This window comes from Perca flavescens, chromosome 11 (genome assembly GCF_004354835.1).
Source record: "Perca flavescens isolate YP-PL-M2 chromosome 11, PFLA_1.0, whole genome shotgun sequence".
NCBI classification, from domain to species: domain Eukaryota; kingdom Metazoa; phylum Chordata; class Actinopteri; order Perciformes; family Percidae; genus Perca; species Perca flavescens.
This window is the reverse complement of record NC_041341.1, coordinates 27,996,738-28,017,275: the sequence shown is the minus strand read 5'-3', so window position 1 is coordinate 28,017,275 and position 20,538 is coordinate 27,996,738. Positions and strand designations below refer to the sequence as shown.

Sequence of the window (20,538 nt, the reverse complement as noted above, 5' to 3'; positions counted from 1 at the left end):
AGACAGCTCCACTTCTTTTCTTTTCATTTCTCTTTTTTATTTCCTTTCCTTATTGTCTTATCAAGACTTTCAAGATCTCTCTCCTCTCTTTCTTTGCACTCTGTCCAGCTCTTTTTTACTGCTTCAACAATGTCCGTATGTGTCCTCCTGCCATCCAGTCTGTCCAAAATATGATTTTGGACATTCCTTGTAGAAATTGTGTTATACAACTAATATGATTATGTATATATAAACCTGTGTGGGGCTTTGGTGATCTGCAACATAAAAGATGACTTATCAAAGAGCCATGATGTCATAGAATTAAATTTAATTGAATTTCAACATACCTTACCTGGTTTAGCAGCCATCAACTTTTCTGTTACATAAGGGACTTAAACACTATGATGACTTCTTTCATCTAAATGGATATTAAAGAATTCCAATTTTAATGTTAGGTTGTTTTTCTCCTGTCCACAGAAGAAGTTACTTCTCCTACAGACCTGCAGTTCTTCGAGGTGTCCGATAAAAAAATTGTTCTGACCTGGTCCGGCCCAGCCAGCGACGTCTCAGGTTACCGGGTCACCGCCGTCCCTGTTGATGAGTCTGGTTCCCTGCAGACGGAGATGACCCTGCCTGTCAGTCAAAACTCCTACATTGAAGTGTCACACCTAGAGCCTGGAACACTGTACCGCTTCCACGTCTACACCATTCACAATGGAGAGGAAAGTTTACCACTTATTGGGGAGCAAACCACTAGTAAGTATGACAGATGCCCTCATGTCTTTAGGGTAATGACACAAAATATCAAGTCTCAACTAGAGATAAATATAAAAAAAAAGGTGCAGCAAAACAGCACAGAAACAGGATAAGAAAAAAAGAAAAAGAAAGAAAGTGGTGTGCTCTGAAGAATGATTGTCTCTAATATATACTATGTATGTGATTTTTATATAATGAGCTAAAACACGTGAAACCTCTGGTATGGTCCTCTATTTATTTTTTAAATCAAACTGTCCACATCTAAAAGTGTTTTTATTGATGTCTCTTTTTTAGAGCCTGATGCTCCCACAGATATCCATTTCAACAACGTGACGGAGGACAGTGCTGTGATATTGTGGTTTGCCCCTCGTGCCAAAATCACAGGCTACCGTCTCCTCCTCTCCATTGAGGGCTCTAACCCCAAGCAGCTGCGCCTGCCTGCCCGCCTTACTCAGTACACACTTCTCAACCTGAAGCCTGATACTGAGTACACGGCTACGCTACATGCCGAGCAAGATAACACACTCAGTGAAGGAGAGACCGCTGTATTTACCACTAGTGAGTGTCTGATGCATATGAACGGGTTTAAAGCTGTGTGGTCGCTGTGCATAGGCTCAAAGGGTGCATGTGTTTGCCTAGATCAGGATTTGTTTTACAAAGTGAGGGTATGATCTTTAAAAGTATCACGTTACATGTCTCATGTAGAATACCTGCACAACATATTGGCAATGGTCATCTTATAATAAATCCAAAAATATTAGTAATGGTTTCTGCCCTCAAAAACCAAGATTTACGATGAGTAGAGGATCCTTGCATTATGGATACAGTTGAGTGGAAAGATAGGTGCAATCTTCTGATTATGCATGCACGCCTATGTCAGTCTTCACGCTGGGGTGCTTATGTCTTAACATACTGTGACACAATAACTAATCAGAAAACACTTTTACTCTCCGTGTGTTTGTAGACCTGCCAATGGGCAGCGCTCCTCATTTCAGCACTGATGTGACTGACACCTCCATTATAATCTCCTGGACTCCAGTTCCCCGCATTGAATACAAGGTATGCTCTCTGCTAATACATAACATACAGAGTGTTTTTATACCCACATATTCATAAAGCTGACGTTTCCCATTCTGTCCCTTTTTGTTAAATGAACGACTGGATTGTGTGATGGTTTTCGGATGCAAATTGTTTTCTTCCGTTTGCTGTGGAAAGCACATTCCGGTTATTCTTGGTTTAGTGTCGGCCCCTTTGGAGTTAGATAACATGGGAACTACAGACCTCAGGGTTTAAATGTGATTGGTCAGAATATGTCACACCAGAGATGAGAATGTTCTGCTGGCTTCCATGTTCTTGGGAAAACACTGACCTCTGACCTTTACCTCCTGTACCCCACGATCCATGTCTTGCTCTCTGCTGTCTCTCTGACACTGTGTGCACTTATCTTTCAGTTGACGGTACATCCCAGCCAGGGCGGAGAAGCCCCCAGAGACGTGACCTCTGACTCAGGAAGTATTTACATTTCTGGTCTAACTCCGGGAGTGGAGTACACATACAGCGTCCAGCCAGTAATAAACGGCCACGAGCAGGGAACCCCAGTCACACGCCGTGTTGTCACACGTAAGAATAAACCAATGAATATTGACCCTGGCACCTTTTTTATTCGGGTTATCCTTTCGTTGCTTGCTGTTTTCTTTGATCCCCCTAATGTTTCGGCTTTATGTATTTTTTGACACTTCTTTCTCCTCTGACTCATCTTTTTCTTCTTCGTCTCCAGCTCTGTCTCCTCCTACTGATCTCAACCTGGAGTCTAACCCAGGCACCGGAGAGCTCACTGTCCAATGGAACGGGGCCAGTACACCAGGTACACACACACACACACACACACACACACACACACAGCCACATAGCCACCTACCTAGGTGTGCTTGAAAATCAAAAGATTTAATCACACTGAACACTACAAATAACTAACACCTTAATAGTATGCCTCTTTTGTGCGTTCTTGATTAAGTTGGTTGTAGGTTGATTGATTACTCTCCTTTTTGTTTGAATCATTCGTCAGTGAGCTACAGTCTCGTCGCTGTGACATTTTCTAAATTCCATTGAAATGCCAAAGTAAAAAGTAATTCTGTTATAGGCGGGGGGGTTTTCCTCAGCATGTAATTTGTACATATTGATGCATTATCTCCAGTTTCTTCCTCCCACCCCATGTCAATCTTCCTTCTTTTTCTCTCTCCCTCCAAGATATCACCGGCTACAGAGTGACATGCACTCCCACCAATGGGCAGCAAGGAAACAGTGTGGAGGAGTTTGTGGAGGCAGGTCAGAACTCCTGCACCCTGGAGAATCTCAGTCCAGGAGTGGAATACAACATCAGTGTTGTTACTGTTAAGGATGACATGGAGAGCACTCCTATATCAACTACCATTACACCAGGTGAGTGAGAGGTCCGCTCATAATCCTGGGGGGTTAATGGGTTTTTGAGACAATAGGGAATGGATGTTCAACACGAGAAATACAACTGAACCATCACTTTAGGGAGTCTCATCATATTAATCATATATTAATCATATTGTCAGGGAAACGTTTGTGTAGACAGGTAAGAGATAACTGTCCCCATTGTTAACTTAACATAGTATGTTGAAAGTTAATGTGTCAAAATAACACATTAGCTTCCAACATGTAACAGATACTAGCTCTGCTCTGTTGGCATTACCGCTCTAACTCATGCAACACTAATGCTATATTACCTATGTATATATTAAGAATGTTCAATGGAGAAGCTTTATTGAACACTAGTTGAAACCAAACTATATGGCAATATATACCAGGGAAAGCTATCTTGCATTAGCTCTTCCATTGGTGTGATATGTTGAGTATCTCACCCTACTGGAAGCAGACAATTTCCATTGCTCGCCTTGACCACTGCTCCTGTCTTTTTGTCTGTCGGTTTCCTCTTTCTGGCCCTCGTGTCCAACCCCTTTCCTTCCGCCTTTGCCTCTCGTTTTGTTTGGTGTTTCTGTTGTCTTTTCTCTGTTCTTTCTCCCCCCTCCCCCCCTACACCCCTTCCCTCCAATCCTCTTTCCCACCTACCCAGAAGTCCCACAGCTGACGGACCTCACCTTCAAGGACGTGAGCGACACCTCTATCAGTCTCCGCTGGTCACCGCTCAACACCACGGCCATCACTGGTTACAGGATCACAGTGGTGGCAGCCGGCGAGAGTGTACCCATCTTTCAAGACATGGTTCTGCCAACGACTGGTCATTATACTGTCTACGGACTGGAACCCGGTATCGACTATGACATCAGTGTGATCACTGTGACGGAGAATGGCGAGAGCGAGCCCACCACAGTCACTCAGCAGACCTGTAAGAAGTCCTTTTATTACTAAAATCATTAAATTTTCTGATTGGAAGAGCCATTCGGTTATAAATACGAATACAGAACTGTCACAACTATCGTTTAGGTAGATAGATGGATTTACTAGAGTTGCCTGCGTGTGCGTCACACATTACATTGTGTGTGGTGAGTTATATAATGTAATACGGTTCTTATTAACCCTAAGACATGGCTCCGTAAAGCAAACCTTTAAAGCTGCTGATGTAATTGCACAGCATGCTGTGTTGTCAGTTTAATAATCCTGTGTGTGTGTATGTGTATGTGAGGACCATCTGGTTTAAGTTGCAGGGTTTAATCATACTGAGGCTTATTTTGCCTCCCAATGCAAACGCTGTTTGTTCTCTCACTTTTAAGATGTTGTAAAACTTTAGACGGATTTACACTGACACACACATAACACAGACTCTTCCCTCAAGTAGATGGAATATTTTTCTCTTTTAGTCATAACATTATTTTCTCGTTTGTCTTTCCTCATATCTTTTGACTCCTTTTATTAGCCTCCTCACTCTTTCTATAGAATTATAACAATTCTCTGGCCACCTTCACTTGAGCAATAACAACTCTTATAAATGTCCCTTTTTGAATACATTCTGAATCAAGCTGCTATCTCTTTTCAATAGCTGTACCAGCACCCACTGATTTGGGCTTTGGCCAGGTTGGTCCAGACAGCATGGAAGTCACCTGGGTCGCTCCCCGTGTCCCCCACACCGCTGACATCAACAGCTTCCTCGTCAGGTACGAGGAAAACGCAAAATGTTTTTAAAGCTCAGTATTAATTTTTTTCTGATTCAGATGTCCTCTTTAGGACACACTGATCTTATGTTGGTATCCTTATTATTCAGGTATCATCCCATTGACGATGAAGATGACACTACAGAAGTCAGCGCAGGAGGCAGTAACAGCGTGGTGCTAAATCGTAAGTTAAAGCAAATTCAAATAATACTAAACGCACAGACGCACAAACAACTGCATTTGTATTTATGGCTCTTTCACTGTCCCCAGACTTGCTGCCCAACACAGAGTATCTGGTGAGCGTGGTGTGTGTGTATGAGCATAGAGAGAGCTCGCCCCTCGTTGGCACCCAGAAAACAGGTGAGCCTAATTTAACAACAGGGTCCAGGGTCAGGCCAGAAATAGGTTCTTTTCCGGGCACAGATCATATTAATGTTGATCTTTTACCAAAAAATGTTTTGCCGTATTTCCCAACATGTCTTCAGCTCTGGATTCACCAGTTGGCCTGCGTTTCTCTGAGATCTTCACCAACTCCTTTACCATCCACTGGCTTGCTCCCCAGAGCAAAATCACCGGTTACCGTATGCGTTACCAGATGGTCAGCGGCGGGAGAGCCAAGGACGAGAGGCTTCCCCCGTCCAGGAACCACTTCACCCTGACAGGACTCACTGCAGACACTGAGTACTTGGTCAACATCTACGCAGTGAGCGGGACCCAAGAAAGCCTGCCGCTCAGTGGGAAACAGAAAACAAGTATGAAAATCCTAATTTAATACTTGATTGATTACTCACCATTTTATCATCATCATGTTGTTTACTTATGTTTTTGTGTCTGGCTCTTCACTCTCTCTCTAGTCTCTGATGCTCCCACAGACCTGGAAGTGCTAGACTCCAGCCCTACCAGCATCACCGTCCGCTGGGATGCCCCACCGGTCACTGTGCGCTACTACAGGATCACTCATGGAGAGTCCGGTGAGTTAGTAATAATGGCTTGAAATAATCATTTGATTTTGTTTTGGGGCCAGGAAATGTTTTTTTATGAATGCATTTTCCCTTTCTGTAGTCCATACAGTGTTTATTTATTGTGGAGATTCCTGTAACTCTATGATCAGTCTATTGAGTATTAAGATATTGCTTTCTCTAAAATGTACCACACGATCATTCTTCATCCAGGAGGTCACAGTAATCCTAAGGAGTTCACAGTGCCTGGCTCTCAGTCCACTGCCACAATCAATAACCTGAAGCCTGGTACTGACTACACTATCACCGTCTATGCTGTGACTGGTAGAGGAGACAGCCCCGCTTCCAGCACTCCAATCTATGTCATGCACAAGACAGGTACACACACACACACACACACACACACACACACACACCTAGAGACCAAACAGAGTCACCTATTTTTAGTGATTATTCCAACCTCTTCATGTTTCAATTCACAACGTTCTCCTCTTCATCTCTCCATCCTCTTAGGTGTTGACTCTCCCTCCGAAATGGAGGTGATGGAAGTAAATGACAACAGTGTCACAGTGAAGTGGAGCCCTGCCCAGGGCCCAATCAAGGGATACAGGGTGACTGGGGTCCCCAGAAATGGACAGGGACAGTCTTTCACTGAGGTGGTGGCTCCAGGTATGTTGTTTGGCTAAAGCTTCCAGTATGTAGTGTTTTGTCAGTATTTTAAAGCTTGAGCTATAAACGTGTTCTGGCTTTCAGTTTAGGAAACTAATGTTTCTTTTTCTTCCCTGTTTTTATATCCTTTTCCTTCTCTTTTCCAGACCAGACAGAGATCACTTTCTCAGGATTGATGCCCACTGTAGAGTACGTTCTGAGTGTATATGCACTTGGACAACATGGAGAGAGCTCCCCACTGGTGGTGAATGCTTTGACAAGTAAGGGTATACACTTTGTAGAGAGATATTTGTGAAATGTCTGTTTTTCACACATCGAAAAACAACCTCGTGACCTCTCCCCCTACTTCTTCAACCCCACTACCTTGCCACCCTTCTGTCCGCTCTCATCACCCTTTTAGATGTAGACCGTCCCAAGGACCTGACCTTCTCAGACATCGACTCCACCTCACTGCGGATCACCTGGGACAGTCCTGAGGGAATTGTCACATCTTACCGGGTCTTGTATTCAAGTCCGGAGGAGGGTGAGAGAGAGCTGCGCCCTGCTCCCCGAGGAGATGCTGAGTCTACTACCATCTATGGTCTGCAACCTGGCACTGAATACACTGTGAAAGTCATCGCAGTGCATGACGACACGGCCAGCACACCGCTGGTCGGGACACAAGCTACAGGTATACAATGAGATTAGTTCTAGATGTTATATATTATATTCTATTATTTATGTGAGGTAAAAATGTGATACAACAAAAATTTCCAAAACCAAACCGAAAATTAATTTGGTGTGAAATCCTTTATTTCGGACTTGACAGTATTCGATGAGCACCTCCCTCTGTCAAAACTCAATACGGTCTTCCTCGAACTGTATTTTTTCTGTCCCCCCCCCCATCTCCCCCCCACCAACCTCCAGTTCTCCCAAGTTGGTCCTACCTCGTTCACTATGCGCTGGGCTGTGCCGGGTCAGGAAAACCGACTAACTGGCCTAACGGGCCTCACAGGCTACCGTGTGGTGGTGAACCCAAAGAACAAGAGCGGTCCAACCAAGGAGATCAACGTGGCCCCAGACGCCACACAGGCACACATCTCTGGACTCATGGTGAGTGTGGGTCTGTGAGTCTGAATGAAGGACTCTGTTTGTATTTGTCTCTTGAAGAGAAGTTAGAAGTGAGTGTTTTGCATAACCTGACCTTCTACATTAACAGCAATTTTAAACTAGTTTTAAGGTTGTTTATCTTCCTTTCAGATACCCATTGGTTTCCATTTAATGTTATTAGAGTATGAAAATGGACTTGCAGAGAGGTCCATCACAGTGAATTCTGTCCCTTCTTGAAACTCCATTACCTTGCAACAATAGCAGAACTAAGAATAATTGTGCATTGCTCACTGATTACAAAAAGGAAATAATACATAGGCAGACTGATACCTGTGGGTACACATGCTTAGTTATGATAGTAGTTGCAGCTAGTATACCTAAACTCAGTCCTGTGGTAACTGGCAACACCGTGACGTCTCTTTTTCTCTATCTCCCTTAGGTTGCAACTGCCTATGAAGTCCATGTTTATGCTTTGAAAAACTCTCTGACCAGCAGGCCAGTCCAAGGAGAGGTCACTACTCTGGAGAGTGAGTTTGTAACTCGTGAATTGTGAAATTCTGACAAATGAATGCATTGATTTAATACATAAAACAGAGAGATGGCATTTTTGTTAAAGTAACAAGTTGTTACAGATAGTTCTTGTGTTGTGCAAAAAGCTCTTCTTGCGTTGATCCCGTTATTAAAAGATGCATACGCTCTCACAACTGGGTTTGTTCCTTCTCATCCTTACTTACTCTCTCTGTCCTCATCTACCTCAAGATATCAGCCCCCCTCGTCGTGTTCGTATCTCTGACGTTAACGACTCTTCCATCACCCTGACCTGGCGCTCCAAGACAGAAACCATCTCTGGCTTCCTGGTTGAGGCCACACCCACCACCTCTTCTACAGGCTACACACCCATTCAAAGGACCATTGGCTCTGACTCACGCTCATTCACTATTACAGGTACACAGATATGAGAATGTACATGCATTTACTGTAAGAATAATGTAAAGTTGCATATAGTATAATTAAATCATAACATCAGATACTTAGGATTACTTAAAAAAAAAAGCACATAACCCCTCACTAAGCTGTCATTGTGTCTCCACTTCAGGTCTGGAGCCAGGCACCACCTACAAGATCAACATCTATACACTGAAAGGAAACGGACGCAGTGCACCTCTCACACTCACTGCCGCCACAGGTAACTATTCAGCTCAATCCTACAGTGTCGGTCAAGCCAATAGTACCGCTTAAAATATTAAATAAAAATATCCCAAACTGGCATTTTTATATTTTCAGATTCGCTATAATTTGTAAATATAAAATGCCCCCTACTTACATAGTGCTGAATGGACACAAGTCAATACATACAAATCAGTGTTTTAGTTACATGCAGATGTAATATTATTTCTTCAGTAAAGGTGTAGCTAGTATGCATGCACAACATAACATGTAGTTGAGTTTTTACTTACTTGTCTGTCTCTTCCAGCCAAACCGGTGGTCATCCCGCCCACCAATATCCGCTTCACCTCCCTGAACCCTAACAGCATCTCTTTCACCTGGGAGCCATCACGCAGTCCAGGCGTTACTGGGTATTATGTCACCTATGAGGAGGCCGGGGGTTTGCCTCGAGAGGTTACCCCCAGACCCCATGCAGGCCAGCGCTACGCCATTGTTAATGGTGAGTGTGGAGCATGAGATTTACTGTACTCAGGCAAATAGAACATACATGCAAATACAAATGATTTAAAAAACATGTGGCAAATAACAATATCATATATAACGTTTTGTGTACTTCTTGTGCTTGGTCATAGGTCTGAAACCAGGAACAGAGTATGTCATTAAGATTGTCGCGCTGCAGAATGCTTTGAGAAGCACACCTCTTGTGGGCAAAGCCAGAACACGTGAGTACACCCATCATCCACTTGCAAGCATGAATGGCCTGTGCAAATTTTATTTCTTTAACTTTGACTTATTTTCTTAAAGTAAAGATTGCTCCTATATTGAAAATATGTAAGACATTGTGACAGCGTCAAAAGACATTCAGCTGTCATTTTCGAGAAACAGAGCATTGGTCATTTCTCTTGCAAAGATGATAATCTCTGCAGCTTAGAGTTTGAATTCCTGAAGTATTACATACAACTGATGCAGTAGAATAATAAAACTATCTGCTATTCATTTTCCACAAAGTGATCATAAAACTATAAAATACAACATTGTGGGCTGTTTTTATATTACACACTTTCATTAATTGTGCCAATAATTGCACTACTATGGTGAGGTAATCTAATTTCTCCACTCAAGGAGAGAACTTGGTCTGATTATTCTTTTTCTTCATCTTGTTTTAAACTATGTGTAAGCCATGTGTTTGAGAGCTATGCTCTGCTGCCCTCTGCTGGCTTTCTTGTCTAACTGCTGCTAATGTAGAATTACAGCAGCCCTAGACATTGATTGTCATTTATATTCTTCTATCTCTAACCATGATTATCTGTGTTTCATAATAGCATTGCGTTAGCCAGTCAACACTATTCAGCAAACCATTCAAACATCCCATTTTGATTAAATCCACCAAAAACTGCTCTACACACCCAACCAGGTCCCAACTATAACTTTACTACCTCAGTCTGTGTCTGGGCTTGTATGGATCCATCAGCTGCATTTTCACCCTTCAAATCATCACTATATTTTGGTTTTCCTATGGATCCATCAGCTGCATTTTCACCCTTCAAATCATCACTATATTTTGGTTTTCCTATTGAAAATAATTAGATAACTGCTTGGAACATTTTTCTTTGTGTATTGCATTATTAGAGACAGGCTGGTTAATGAGTTACCTGTTTTGTAAGCAGCACAGTGGAAACACAACCGTCTTGTGTTTTTACTTGCTAAAAGTTAAGCTAGTGGATCTGCCCATTGTCTTTGCCCTGCTTGCTTCTAACAGCTAACATACATATGCCTCTTGTCCAATCAGAGCCAGCTCCAGATCATCAGCTATTGGTTCCCGAGCTGCCACAGCTTCCTGTTCATCGGCCAACCACTGACATCCTGGATGTTCCAGAGTCCTTCAATGACAAGATGTAAGAACCTGCATAACCATGCTGAAACGCAGACGCATAAAATGTATGTGCAGTCAATTGGTGCTTTTAAACTTAACGTTTTTTCTCTTTTTTTTTTTGTTCATTCTTTTTCCCCATTTGCATCTCCTGCTTTTTATTCTTTCCATTTGGATCTCCTGTTCCTTTTCTTTCTTTATCCTTCTCTCTTTCTGTGTCCAGTTTTGACACCAACCATGTTCACTTGTCTGGCACTAGTGGCCAAAACCAACCAGGCCAGCAGGGCCAGCACATCTATACTGAGTACCAGAGCCTAGGCCCTAATAACGGACTTCATGGCCCCTTCAGTGGACCAAGAGAAGGCCAGAGACCAACTCTCAGAGAACCTCTGATCTATATTCCTGTTGCAGGCCCTGATGGAAACAGAGTACCCTTGGTCAAGGTGTGTTGAGACTTAAATGATCTGTTATGATCTGTAGCTCATAATATTTGAATACTGTTGTAAAACATGTTATATTTATCCACTATAATTTAGATTTATATTATCTTAAGTTCAGGATTGCAGCTATTAACAAACAGGCCACATGAAACTGTGGTTTAAATAAATGAGTCTCTGATGATCTGAAATCACTGTTTAGTAATGCCTAACTTCAACTCATCAGTCTTAGTTTAACAAATATGTATGGTTAAGATATGTAGTTTTAGTACATGCTGGATCTTTGTCTTATTAATAAATATAAAACTTGACCAGAAGCTAAACACCAGGGTTGCTTTTTACATTAGCAGCCAATTCTTTCATATTTAACATAAACGTGTATATGTGAAATATTTGGTGATCTTGTGACCTCACATTATCTCTAAACTGTATGTTTGATCCTGTAGGTGAGCGAGGGTCCCCTGCCGGGTCTTGCATTTGGTTTCCCTGACAACGAAACCGAGTTGCCCCAAGAAGCACAGACATTCACGACCATCTCCTGGTCTGGCCTTCCTCATACTTCAGAGTATGAGGTGTCCTGTAATCCTATTACACACCTGGAGGAGGGGGGCTTTCAGGTATATACACCAACAAAGTCACACACACATATGTACTGCTGGAGAAGTAAGAACTGCTTGTTAACTTTCTCTCCCTCCATATAGATGCGTCTTCCTGGCACCTCCAACAGTGCCACACTGATTGGATTGACATCCGGGGCGTCCTATAACGTCGTTGTAGAGGCCATGAGGGGCGGGTCTAAAGAGAAGGTTTTGGAGGAAGTTGTAACCGTTGGCAACGCTGGTACAGTAGTCCCAACTGACAAAGTGTGCTGGGAGAATTGTTCTCTCTCACCACAATAAAGTTTAATATGCATTCCTGTGTAGCACATTTGTACATAAAGATGAGTTAAAGCTTTAGTGCGTACTTTTTTGATATTAATGAACGTCTGTTACATTCAAGCCGTTGCCAAATGAGTTGCTACAAAGCTAATTAAGACTCTTAGCTCCACACAACTCTCTCTGGATTTCTCAGTATGGCTGTGTTCACAAGATTGTGGCGTCCGGCGACTTTTGCGCGCAGAAACTCGAGTGATGATAATTACCTCTTCTGAATAGTCCATCATGTTTTTTGAATCCTCCGTGGCCTCCTTGGCTGCTAGCAACTGCGTGGGGGAGGGGTGGGGGCTGTGCGTGATCACGGAAGGCTTGTATCGTGTGGACGCACCGACAGTTTTGTTGTCATTATTTAGAATTCCTCATGGGGGAGACAGAAAGTACACACTATAGCTTTAATCGTATACATCTTCGGGAAAGACTGTAATAAATGTTTTAAACAATGTTTAAATATGGACAATTTGATGAACGCAGCATTCAAATCAAAAGGTAGATTGTGTGTATCATGTCAGTACCATTCTATTCTAAACATGCGTTTCTTCCATGATCCCTTAGTTCCAGGTGACATCCCCATTTCCACCAACCAGGACGTGTGTTACGACACATTCACACAGACCTACCATGAGGTGGGCTCAGAGTGGGAGCGCATGTCTGAGACTGGCTTCAAGCTGTGGTGCCGCTGCCTGGGGCTGGGCAGTGGCCATTTTAGGTGTGATTCATCCAGTGAGTGGCTTAATAACCCCATACCAGCATGCTTTGCAAAAACGCATGTGATTTACTCAAGAGGAATTTATAACAGGAAAATAATAAAACAAATAGATAGACAAAAAAGACAATGAATACATTTGACATCCTATACTTTATAAATTCCTTAGCTACAGAATGCCATAGAATTATGCAGTTCTATGTGTTGCAACACACGCTAATACAATTACAGCATGGGCAGCCTTTGCATTTGTGTGAAGATCAATTGTATATAGTGTAATATATTTTGATATCATCATAAAGATGATTATTTCCTTACTATATTTGAGTGTGTCTGTAGTCTGCCCATGTTGTTAGATGCTCTGCCTCTGTATACTGTGAAAACGGCACAGACAGCAGAAAGCTAAGCTAACTGACCAGTGTCGGTCTCAGTTGTTTGTATTGTCCATGTAGCTAACCTTACGATACCAGAAACTGAGATCACCAATCATCATTTCATTCTCTGAATGTCTATGTGTGTGTCCTCAGTGAGACGATTCAACTGCGAAAAAGTAAAGCTCGCTCAGCCTCTGTCAAATTTAAAGGATGTGATCACATGTAGTTTGAAATCCAAATGTTTTATGCTCGTTTTACAGTGAATTTAGCTGTGTGAAAACCCGTTTCTGTGAATGCTGTAATTCTTTATCTGCAGCGTAAAGAGGAAAAGTTTGACCTTTTGGAATTTGTGTGGCTGCTCTCTACATCAACTAATGAACTGCCCCCACATATCCACCTCATACTCCTTCCTCCACACTCTCACCCTTTGCTCTCAAACCAACCTTCTTCCTTCTCCATGCCATCCTCACTGCCTTTATTCTCTCTCTCTCTCTCTCTCTCTCTCTCTCTCTCTCTATTACTATTTCTCCTCCCTACTTCAGAGTGGTGTCATGACAACAATAATAACTACCGCGTCGGCGAGAAGTGGGATCGCCAGGCTGAAAACGGTCACATGATGAGCTGCACCTGCCTGGGAAATGGCAAGGGAGAATTCAAATGTGAACCCCGTAAGTATATCTCACACACACACACACACACATACACATACACATACACATACACACACACACACACACACTCATTGAGACGTCAGGCTTGCAGTATTGATACAGGCTGATTCTGTTAAAGTGATGGTTCGGAGTAATTTCACCATAGGGTCCTTTGCACCATGACATCGAGCCAAACACCCCCCCAGAAGCTTTTTACACCTGGGTCTAACATTGGGCGAGTTAGCGTAGAGTAGCGTTAGCCGCTGAATAGCTTAGCGCAGGGGCTAACGGACCCACCTTTGTATCTCTTAAATGACCCCACTAATAATGCCCGAAATAATAATAAAGGTCTACACTAGTATATATAGGTTATGCACTCATAAAACGATGGATTGGAAAGTTTGTAAGTACACCAGAAGTTTATGTAAATAACACTTGCCTGCTGGCTTCTGCTCTCTGTTGTTGTTGCTGCTGTGAGATGAGTGCTTAGGGACGTCTACAAATTACAACACCGAAAAGAGATGCAACAAAAATATTTTTTAATTTAACTTATTTTTTAAAGTAAGTGCTGTAGTATAACTAGCAGGAGACAAGTAATAATTGAGGTAAGTTTGGAGACATTACCTTATTTAATCATTAAATTAATAAATATTTTTTTTGCATCTCTTTTCGGTGTAGTAATTTGTAGACGGCCCTAAGCACTCATCTAACTGCAGGTAGCAGCAGCAGCAACAGCAGAGAGCAGAAGAGAGCAGGCAAGTGTTCATAAACTTCTGGTGTACTTACAAACTTTCCAATCCATCGTTTTATGAGTACATAACCTATTTGTACTAGTGTAGACCTTTGGTATGATTTCGGGCATTATTAGTGGGGTCATTTACGAGATACAAATGTGGGTCCATTAGCCCCTGCGCTAAGCTATTCAGTGGCTAACCCTACTCTACGCTAACTCGCCCAATGTTAGACCCAGGTGAAAAAAGCTTCTGGGGGGGTGTTTGGCTCGAGGTCATGGTGCAAAGGACCCTAGGGTAAATTACTCCAAACCATCACTTTAAGTATATATCTTCTTTCAATCATTTCTAATGGAAATTCAATTGCCCATTCATATTTATTATGAAAGGAAGTGAGAACACATTAAAATACACTTTAAGGACGCCCGGAAAGCTCAGTTGGTAAAGCGGGCGCACGTATATAGAGGTTTACTCCTCGACGCAGCGGGCCGGGGTTCGACTCTGACCTACGGCCCTTTGTTGCATGTCATTCCCCCTCTCTCTCCCCTTTCATTTATTCAGTTGTCCTGTCAATAAATGCCTAAAAATGCCAAAAGAATTCTTAAAAAAATACACTTTAATATGTTACTCTCACCCTCCAGATGAGTCGACTTGTTATGACGATGGTAAAATGTACCAAGTTGGAAACCAGTGGCAGAAGGAATACCTGGGAGCCATCTGTACCTGTACCTGCTATGGAGGACAACAGGTGTGTTACACTGTGTGTGTGTGTGTGTGTGTGTATTCACTACTGCTTTATGTATATATTTGTGTCCTACCATCAGAAGAGCATTAATCTCTCCCTCCACCTCTTTAGGGCTGGCGCTGTGAGAACTGCAGGAGGCCGGGAGGAGCGACTGATGTAGACGCTGACCTCCTTCAACCGGTTCATTCAGATGCCTTCGACCGGTACAGAGAAAACGCTCTACGCAAACTGGTCAGTCTCCTCACGATAAGTTTTACTACTAATGTTCTGCTCTCTAATAAAACAAACCCATTACATCGATATTACTATTTAGTCCCAGAAATCAACCCACTGTATACATACTCTAACAACTTAAATTGGAGGAGACAGTTTCAATCATTTCCACTGATCCTTCACATTTAAAGATACCTGGTTTATCTAAACATGCCTAAATGGAAGGCCATAAGTAAAGCACTCACTTTTTCTTCAATTGATGCTACTGCATGATGGTTCTCCACAAACTGAATATCCGATATCTACTCACCTTTAAAAAAGTACTGTATTAATTATTAAATTCAGCAGTTTTTGTGATCTGTAATTTCTCACTGATGTGGAGGATGTTGCTAAAAATCCAGTCAAAACTAATAAATCAAAACATCTTGTTTTCTTTCTTTCTTTCTTTCTTTCTTTCTTTTTTCTTTCTTTCCTTCCCTTCTTGCCCTGTCCTTCTCTGCTCTCCAGAACATCCAGTGTCCGATTGAGTGTTTGAGGCCGGAGCTGCTTGCAGACGCTAACAACCCCTTAGATTAGAAAAGAGGGGAGTACGAGTACAGGAGGATGAAGTGTCACTACTACAGCGTCACTACCACTTCAAGAAGGAAGCCTTCTCCTGTTGTTGTTTTTTTTATAGAGAAGACATTGCCATCAGATCTGTACTTAAAGGTTTTCCCTTCACCAAATTAAAGTGCCTTAACAAGACTTTTTTTCTACACACACATGTGCCTTTTCAAACACCTGTCCATCTTTTCATGTTGGTTGTGGTCCTTCTTCAGTAGAAACAAGGATTTCTTCATTCAATGAATTCTTAACATCTGTAAGGACACCATTCCTGCTGCTTGATCCCCTCAAACCTGCCTACACACAAACTCTTGACACACTCGCTCACACTCACACACACACACACACACACACACACACACCCACCAGTATTTCTACTGTTGCATTGGGACTTTTTTGAATATTTCAAAAATATTCCATGGCAATTCTCTTCCTTTGACTGAGACAAAACTTCCCTAATGACTGTAGCCACATCTGTTGCATTTCCCATGATTTTGAGTCTCACTGTGACTGTCTATTCAGAAAATATTTAGGTAATGATAGAATGCATTTCTAAATCAGGAGTGTGAGTTTATGTGCGCAATGGGTCACTAAGATTTCAAGTTAAATCTCAAGAAACTCAAAACAAACTTTCCTTAAAAAGATAAGCACTGTTTCTTTTGAGTTGATATTAAAACATGTGACCTTGCTATTAGGCTAATACAGCTATTTGAGTCACCATCTAGATGTGATTCTGTGATCTGTAATGTGGTTATTTTAAAAGTACATAAGGTATAGCATGTATGAAATCTATAAAGCAAACGCTGACTGACCAAAAGTTATTTTAAAAAATGTATTGTAAAATTCACCATTATTTCCAAGTGAAATGCATTTTAATTACATAAATGTTTGTATTTTTTTTATATTTTTAATTCATTTCTTTAATTTATCCCTTATTATTCATGCATTTTTTTCAATGCTTCATTGGGGTGTACACTTTTTTTGATTAACTTGTTTTTTTTTTATATTGTTGGTGCCAAAATCTGAACTACTGTGGACTGAATCTTTTTATAAAGTGAAAAAACCCAAACCAAATGTCAGTTTGTTTTATTGGGGGAGAGAGTATTTTCCAGGTTATTTCTTACAGCAGGTGAGGATAACACACACACACACACACACACACACACACACACACACACACACACACACACACATTAATTTATTACCATGACTCCTCCAGGAGCCAAAGGGTTGCAGGGGGCTACAGTATTGTAAGATCTGATACAATTTGTACAATTATAGCCCTCCATTTAATTGTTGATGCATCCAATTTGTATTTAGCTTGTTTGTTGTTAGATGCAAACCTCCTAGGCCTTTGTCCAGTTTGTATAGTTGCATCATAAACAACTGCACGCAAAAAGAAACCTTAATATTGACATTGACTTTCTGATGCTAGTTCGGTGCACATGTAGTAGGGGTATAAATCACATGTTTTATCACGATACAATATCGATTCTTAGCACAACAATACAATATTTATTGATTTCACAAAGTCTGCCACGACATGATACATGATCTACAAGATGTATAAATACTTACTGGAAACTAAACAGTTCGCTTTTACAACATGATGTGGTAAAATCAGACATAAAAAAAAACTAATATTGAAATTTTGGAATAAAGCAAAGTCCGAGGATGCTTTTGGTAGCAAATGGGAACTTCTGAAATTTAAAACTGGCCAATATTTGAGAAATTATGGTAGTATCTTATCTAAAAATAGTTAATTGGAGGAAGAAAGAGTGGTCTCTAAAATAATTTCTTTGTATCAGAAGGACCCTGCAGATACAGTATATCAGAAGAGGAAAGACTAACTTTAATTTTGGAACAACTTAAACTAAATTAGATTTTCTCCAACAAAGCAAAAGGTGCCTTTTATAAGCTCAAGAAAAAGGTGGATTGAAGAAAGGGAACAGAACTCTGCCTATTTTTTTGGCTTAGAAAGATATCATGGGAAATTCAATTTAATCCAGCAACCTAATATTAACAATACTGTAACTGATAATACGAAGAGCATAGCTGATTTCTGTTCGGACTTCTATAGAAATTTATACAAATTGAAATATTGCCATCAATCAACCACTATTCTTGAAACCTCTTATCGTCACACCAATCTCTCAAGATGATAGGAAACTCTGCGATGACCCTATAACCTTGCAGGAAATCACATTTGCAATTGAACATTGTAAAACTAACAAATCCCCTGGAGTTGATGTCCTCTCTGTAGAGTTTCATCAGGCTTTTACACAAGATTTAGCTCCCTTACTTGAAGTAATATTAGAAAGTGTTGAAAAAGGTTCTCTACCTCCTTCACTGACAGGCTTAATTACATTAATCCCCAAACCCAAAAAGGATCCACTGTTTATTGATAATTGGCGACCTATTTCATTACTTAACACTGACTACAACATTTTTGCCTCAATTATTGCAAAACAATTAAAAAATGTTTTAGACCCTATTATTGATGAAATCAGGATTCATGAGAAAAAGACATATCTCAAGCAATATTCGGCTTGTCTTAGATATAATTGATTATTCATTTTTATGTCCTGATGATAGTTTTATCTTTTTCTTGGACTTCTATAAAGCCTTTGACACAGTAGAACATAACTTTATATTTCAAACTATTGAGAAATTTGGTTTTGGTGATTTTCTGCTGTAAAAAATGGGACATCGCCGAGATTTGAGCTGCAAAGAGGCATCCGGCAGGGCTGCCCTGCCTCTCCCTATACCTATTCATTTTATGTACACAACTTCTTTCCACCCATATTAAAAATAGTGCTTTAAAAGGAATTTCAATTGCAGAAAGAGAAGTTATCCTCACCCAACTAGCAGATGATACTACATTATTTTAAAAAAAATGCCAGCCAAGTGCCAATCGCTATCAAAACAATAGAATTATTTTCCGCAGCTTCTGGACTTAAATCTGAAGAAGTGTGAACTTTTTTCCCTTAAAGAAAGCGACACCTCCCAGGTTTGTAACATACCAATCAAAGATAAGATACTTATAGGGGTTACTATAATGAAAAATAAGGAGGAGAGATGCTCTGTAAACTTTAATTTGATTAGTGATAAGACAAAGAAAAAGTTTAATCAATGGCTGCAGTGAGATTTATCCTTGAAAGGATGAGTATTGTTGACAAAGGCTGAAGGTTTATCGCGTCTTACATATGCAGCTATCCCCTTGTTTGTCAAAAAAAAGCTCTGTAATTCCATTGATAAATTACTTTTTATTTGGAAAAACAAGACGCATTATGTGAAAAAATCTGTTATTATGAACACCTTTGAACGTGGTGGTCTAAACTTTCTTGATTTTACAACCCTTAATAATACTTTTAAAATAAATTGGATAAAGCATTTTCTAAAAAATCCCACATCTACAGTACATGGAATTTTACACCTAACTATATTTTTTCTAAGGTTGGTGGTCTAGAATATTTACTTTTGTGGGATTATAAAATAGAAAAATAATTCCATTAATTTTATCTAAATTCCACATACAAATGCTCTTAGCATGGTCGTTAATCTACAAACATAATTTCTCACCACATAAGTGCTTCATCTGCACTGAAAAAAATGATTGTTTGGCCTTGTAAATATTACATTTATTACACAATTAAATTCTACTAGAAATTATCATTTCAGTGGTTTTACTTAAAAATGTTTAGCTTTATTTAATGTGTTACTTGGTATTTATATATAATTTTGTATCGTCATTTTTATATGTAAATTTTAATTAAAACACCAAGTAATATTTACTTAACTATTGTGTTGAATGTATTACCTGCCAAAATCAATTGAAATTTACTTGCAACTGGGAGCAAGTTTGGAAAGCTCCGTTGGTGACGTCAGAGAAGATTTTGCGCACGTTACTTCACGTAACACACCAACAGGTCAGGACCGGTCAGGACGAGGACAGCAACTTTTGAGCAGAAAGGACAGTTTGGGAATTCATAAGCCATTTTGAAGTGGGAATTCGTGGACGTGGAGCCACGTGAGTATGTTTATATGACTGTTTAACATTTCAGGTCCCCGTTTGTTTGTCAGCTTAAGTCAGTGTTTTGGTATCGAAAACGTAGTTGAGCAGTTTAGCCAGCTAACGTTAGCTAGCTTGTTATCATGCTAGCGAACTTGGCACGGTTTCGCGTGCGTGGCACACATCACTACTCTTTGTTGCAGAAACAATATGTCTTTAAGTTGCTTAATTGGAGCTTCAAATTCGCCTTTTGAATGTAACATATGGCACTGATGTAACGCTACCGTTAAGTTGTTTTCTTTTGGGAGATGGGGGAGGGGAGCAGTCCGCGCTCCGGCTGGACAAATCACACACTCCCGCATTTATGCAGGGGATTGGTAAACCACAGCTAGCTAAGTGGTATAATCATTTTTCAAATCTGTTGAAATGCTTCTACTTAACTGAGCCACAGTACCGCTATATTTCCATGAGCAGTGCGTCACGAAGCTTGTTCGGTGTATTTATTATTTA

General features: G+C 40.8%; 1 protein-coding gene across 3 annotated transcripts in view; it reads left to right on the top strand.

The window, feature by feature from the left end:
- Positions 1-17,090, top strand: part of fn1a (fibronectin 1a) — a 34,927-nt gene extending 17,837 nt beyond the window's left edge. For 2 of the 3 annotated variants that reach the window (XM_028590350.1, XM_028590349.1), the window contains exons 19-35: positions 457-735; positions 1,030-1,293; positions 1,700-1,794; positions 2,187-2,355; positions 2,513-2,599; positions 2,983-3,174; positions 3,836-4,108; positions 4,760-4,874; positions 4,982-5,055; positions 5,142-5,231; positions 5,357-5,623; positions 5,726-5,842; positions 6,044-6,208; positions 6,344-6,499; positions 6,646-6,759; positions 6,900-7,169; positions 7,381-7,555. In XM_028590350.1, the coding sequence (XP_028446151.1) occupies positions 457-735; positions 1,030-1,293; positions 1,700-1,794; positions 2,187-2,355; positions 2,513-2,599; positions 2,983-3,174; positions 3,836-4,108; positions 4,760-4,874; positions 4,982-5,055; positions 5,142-5,231; positions 5,357-5,623; positions 5,726-5,842; positions 6,044-6,208; positions 6,344-6,499; positions 6,646-6,759; positions 6,900-7,169; positions 7,381-7,472 (2,819 nt within the window). In that variant the 3' untranslated portion in view covers positions 7,473-7,555. Of the gene's footprint in view, positions 1-456; positions 736-1,029; positions 1,294-1,699; positions 1,795-2,186; positions 2,356-2,512; positions 2,600-2,982; positions 3,175-3,835; positions 4,109-4,759; positions 4,875-4,981; positions 5,056-5,141; positions 5,232-5,356; positions 5,624-5,725; positions 5,843-6,043; positions 6,209-6,343; positions 6,500-6,645; positions 6,760-6,899; positions 7,179-7,380; positions 7,592-8,027; positions 8,116-8,347; positions 8,534-8,684; positions 8,775-9,062; positions 9,255-9,387; positions 9,478-10,544; positions 10,651-10,848; positions 11,069-11,508; positions 11,680-11,763; positions 11,903-12,549; positions 12,718-13,616; positions 13,743-15,096; positions 15,204-15,311; positions 15,432-15,920 lie in introns of those variants that run through there. The other variant, XM_028590351.1, reaches the window with a different exon arrangement.
- The last annotated feature ends 3,448 nt before the right edge of the window (positions 17,091-20,538 follow it).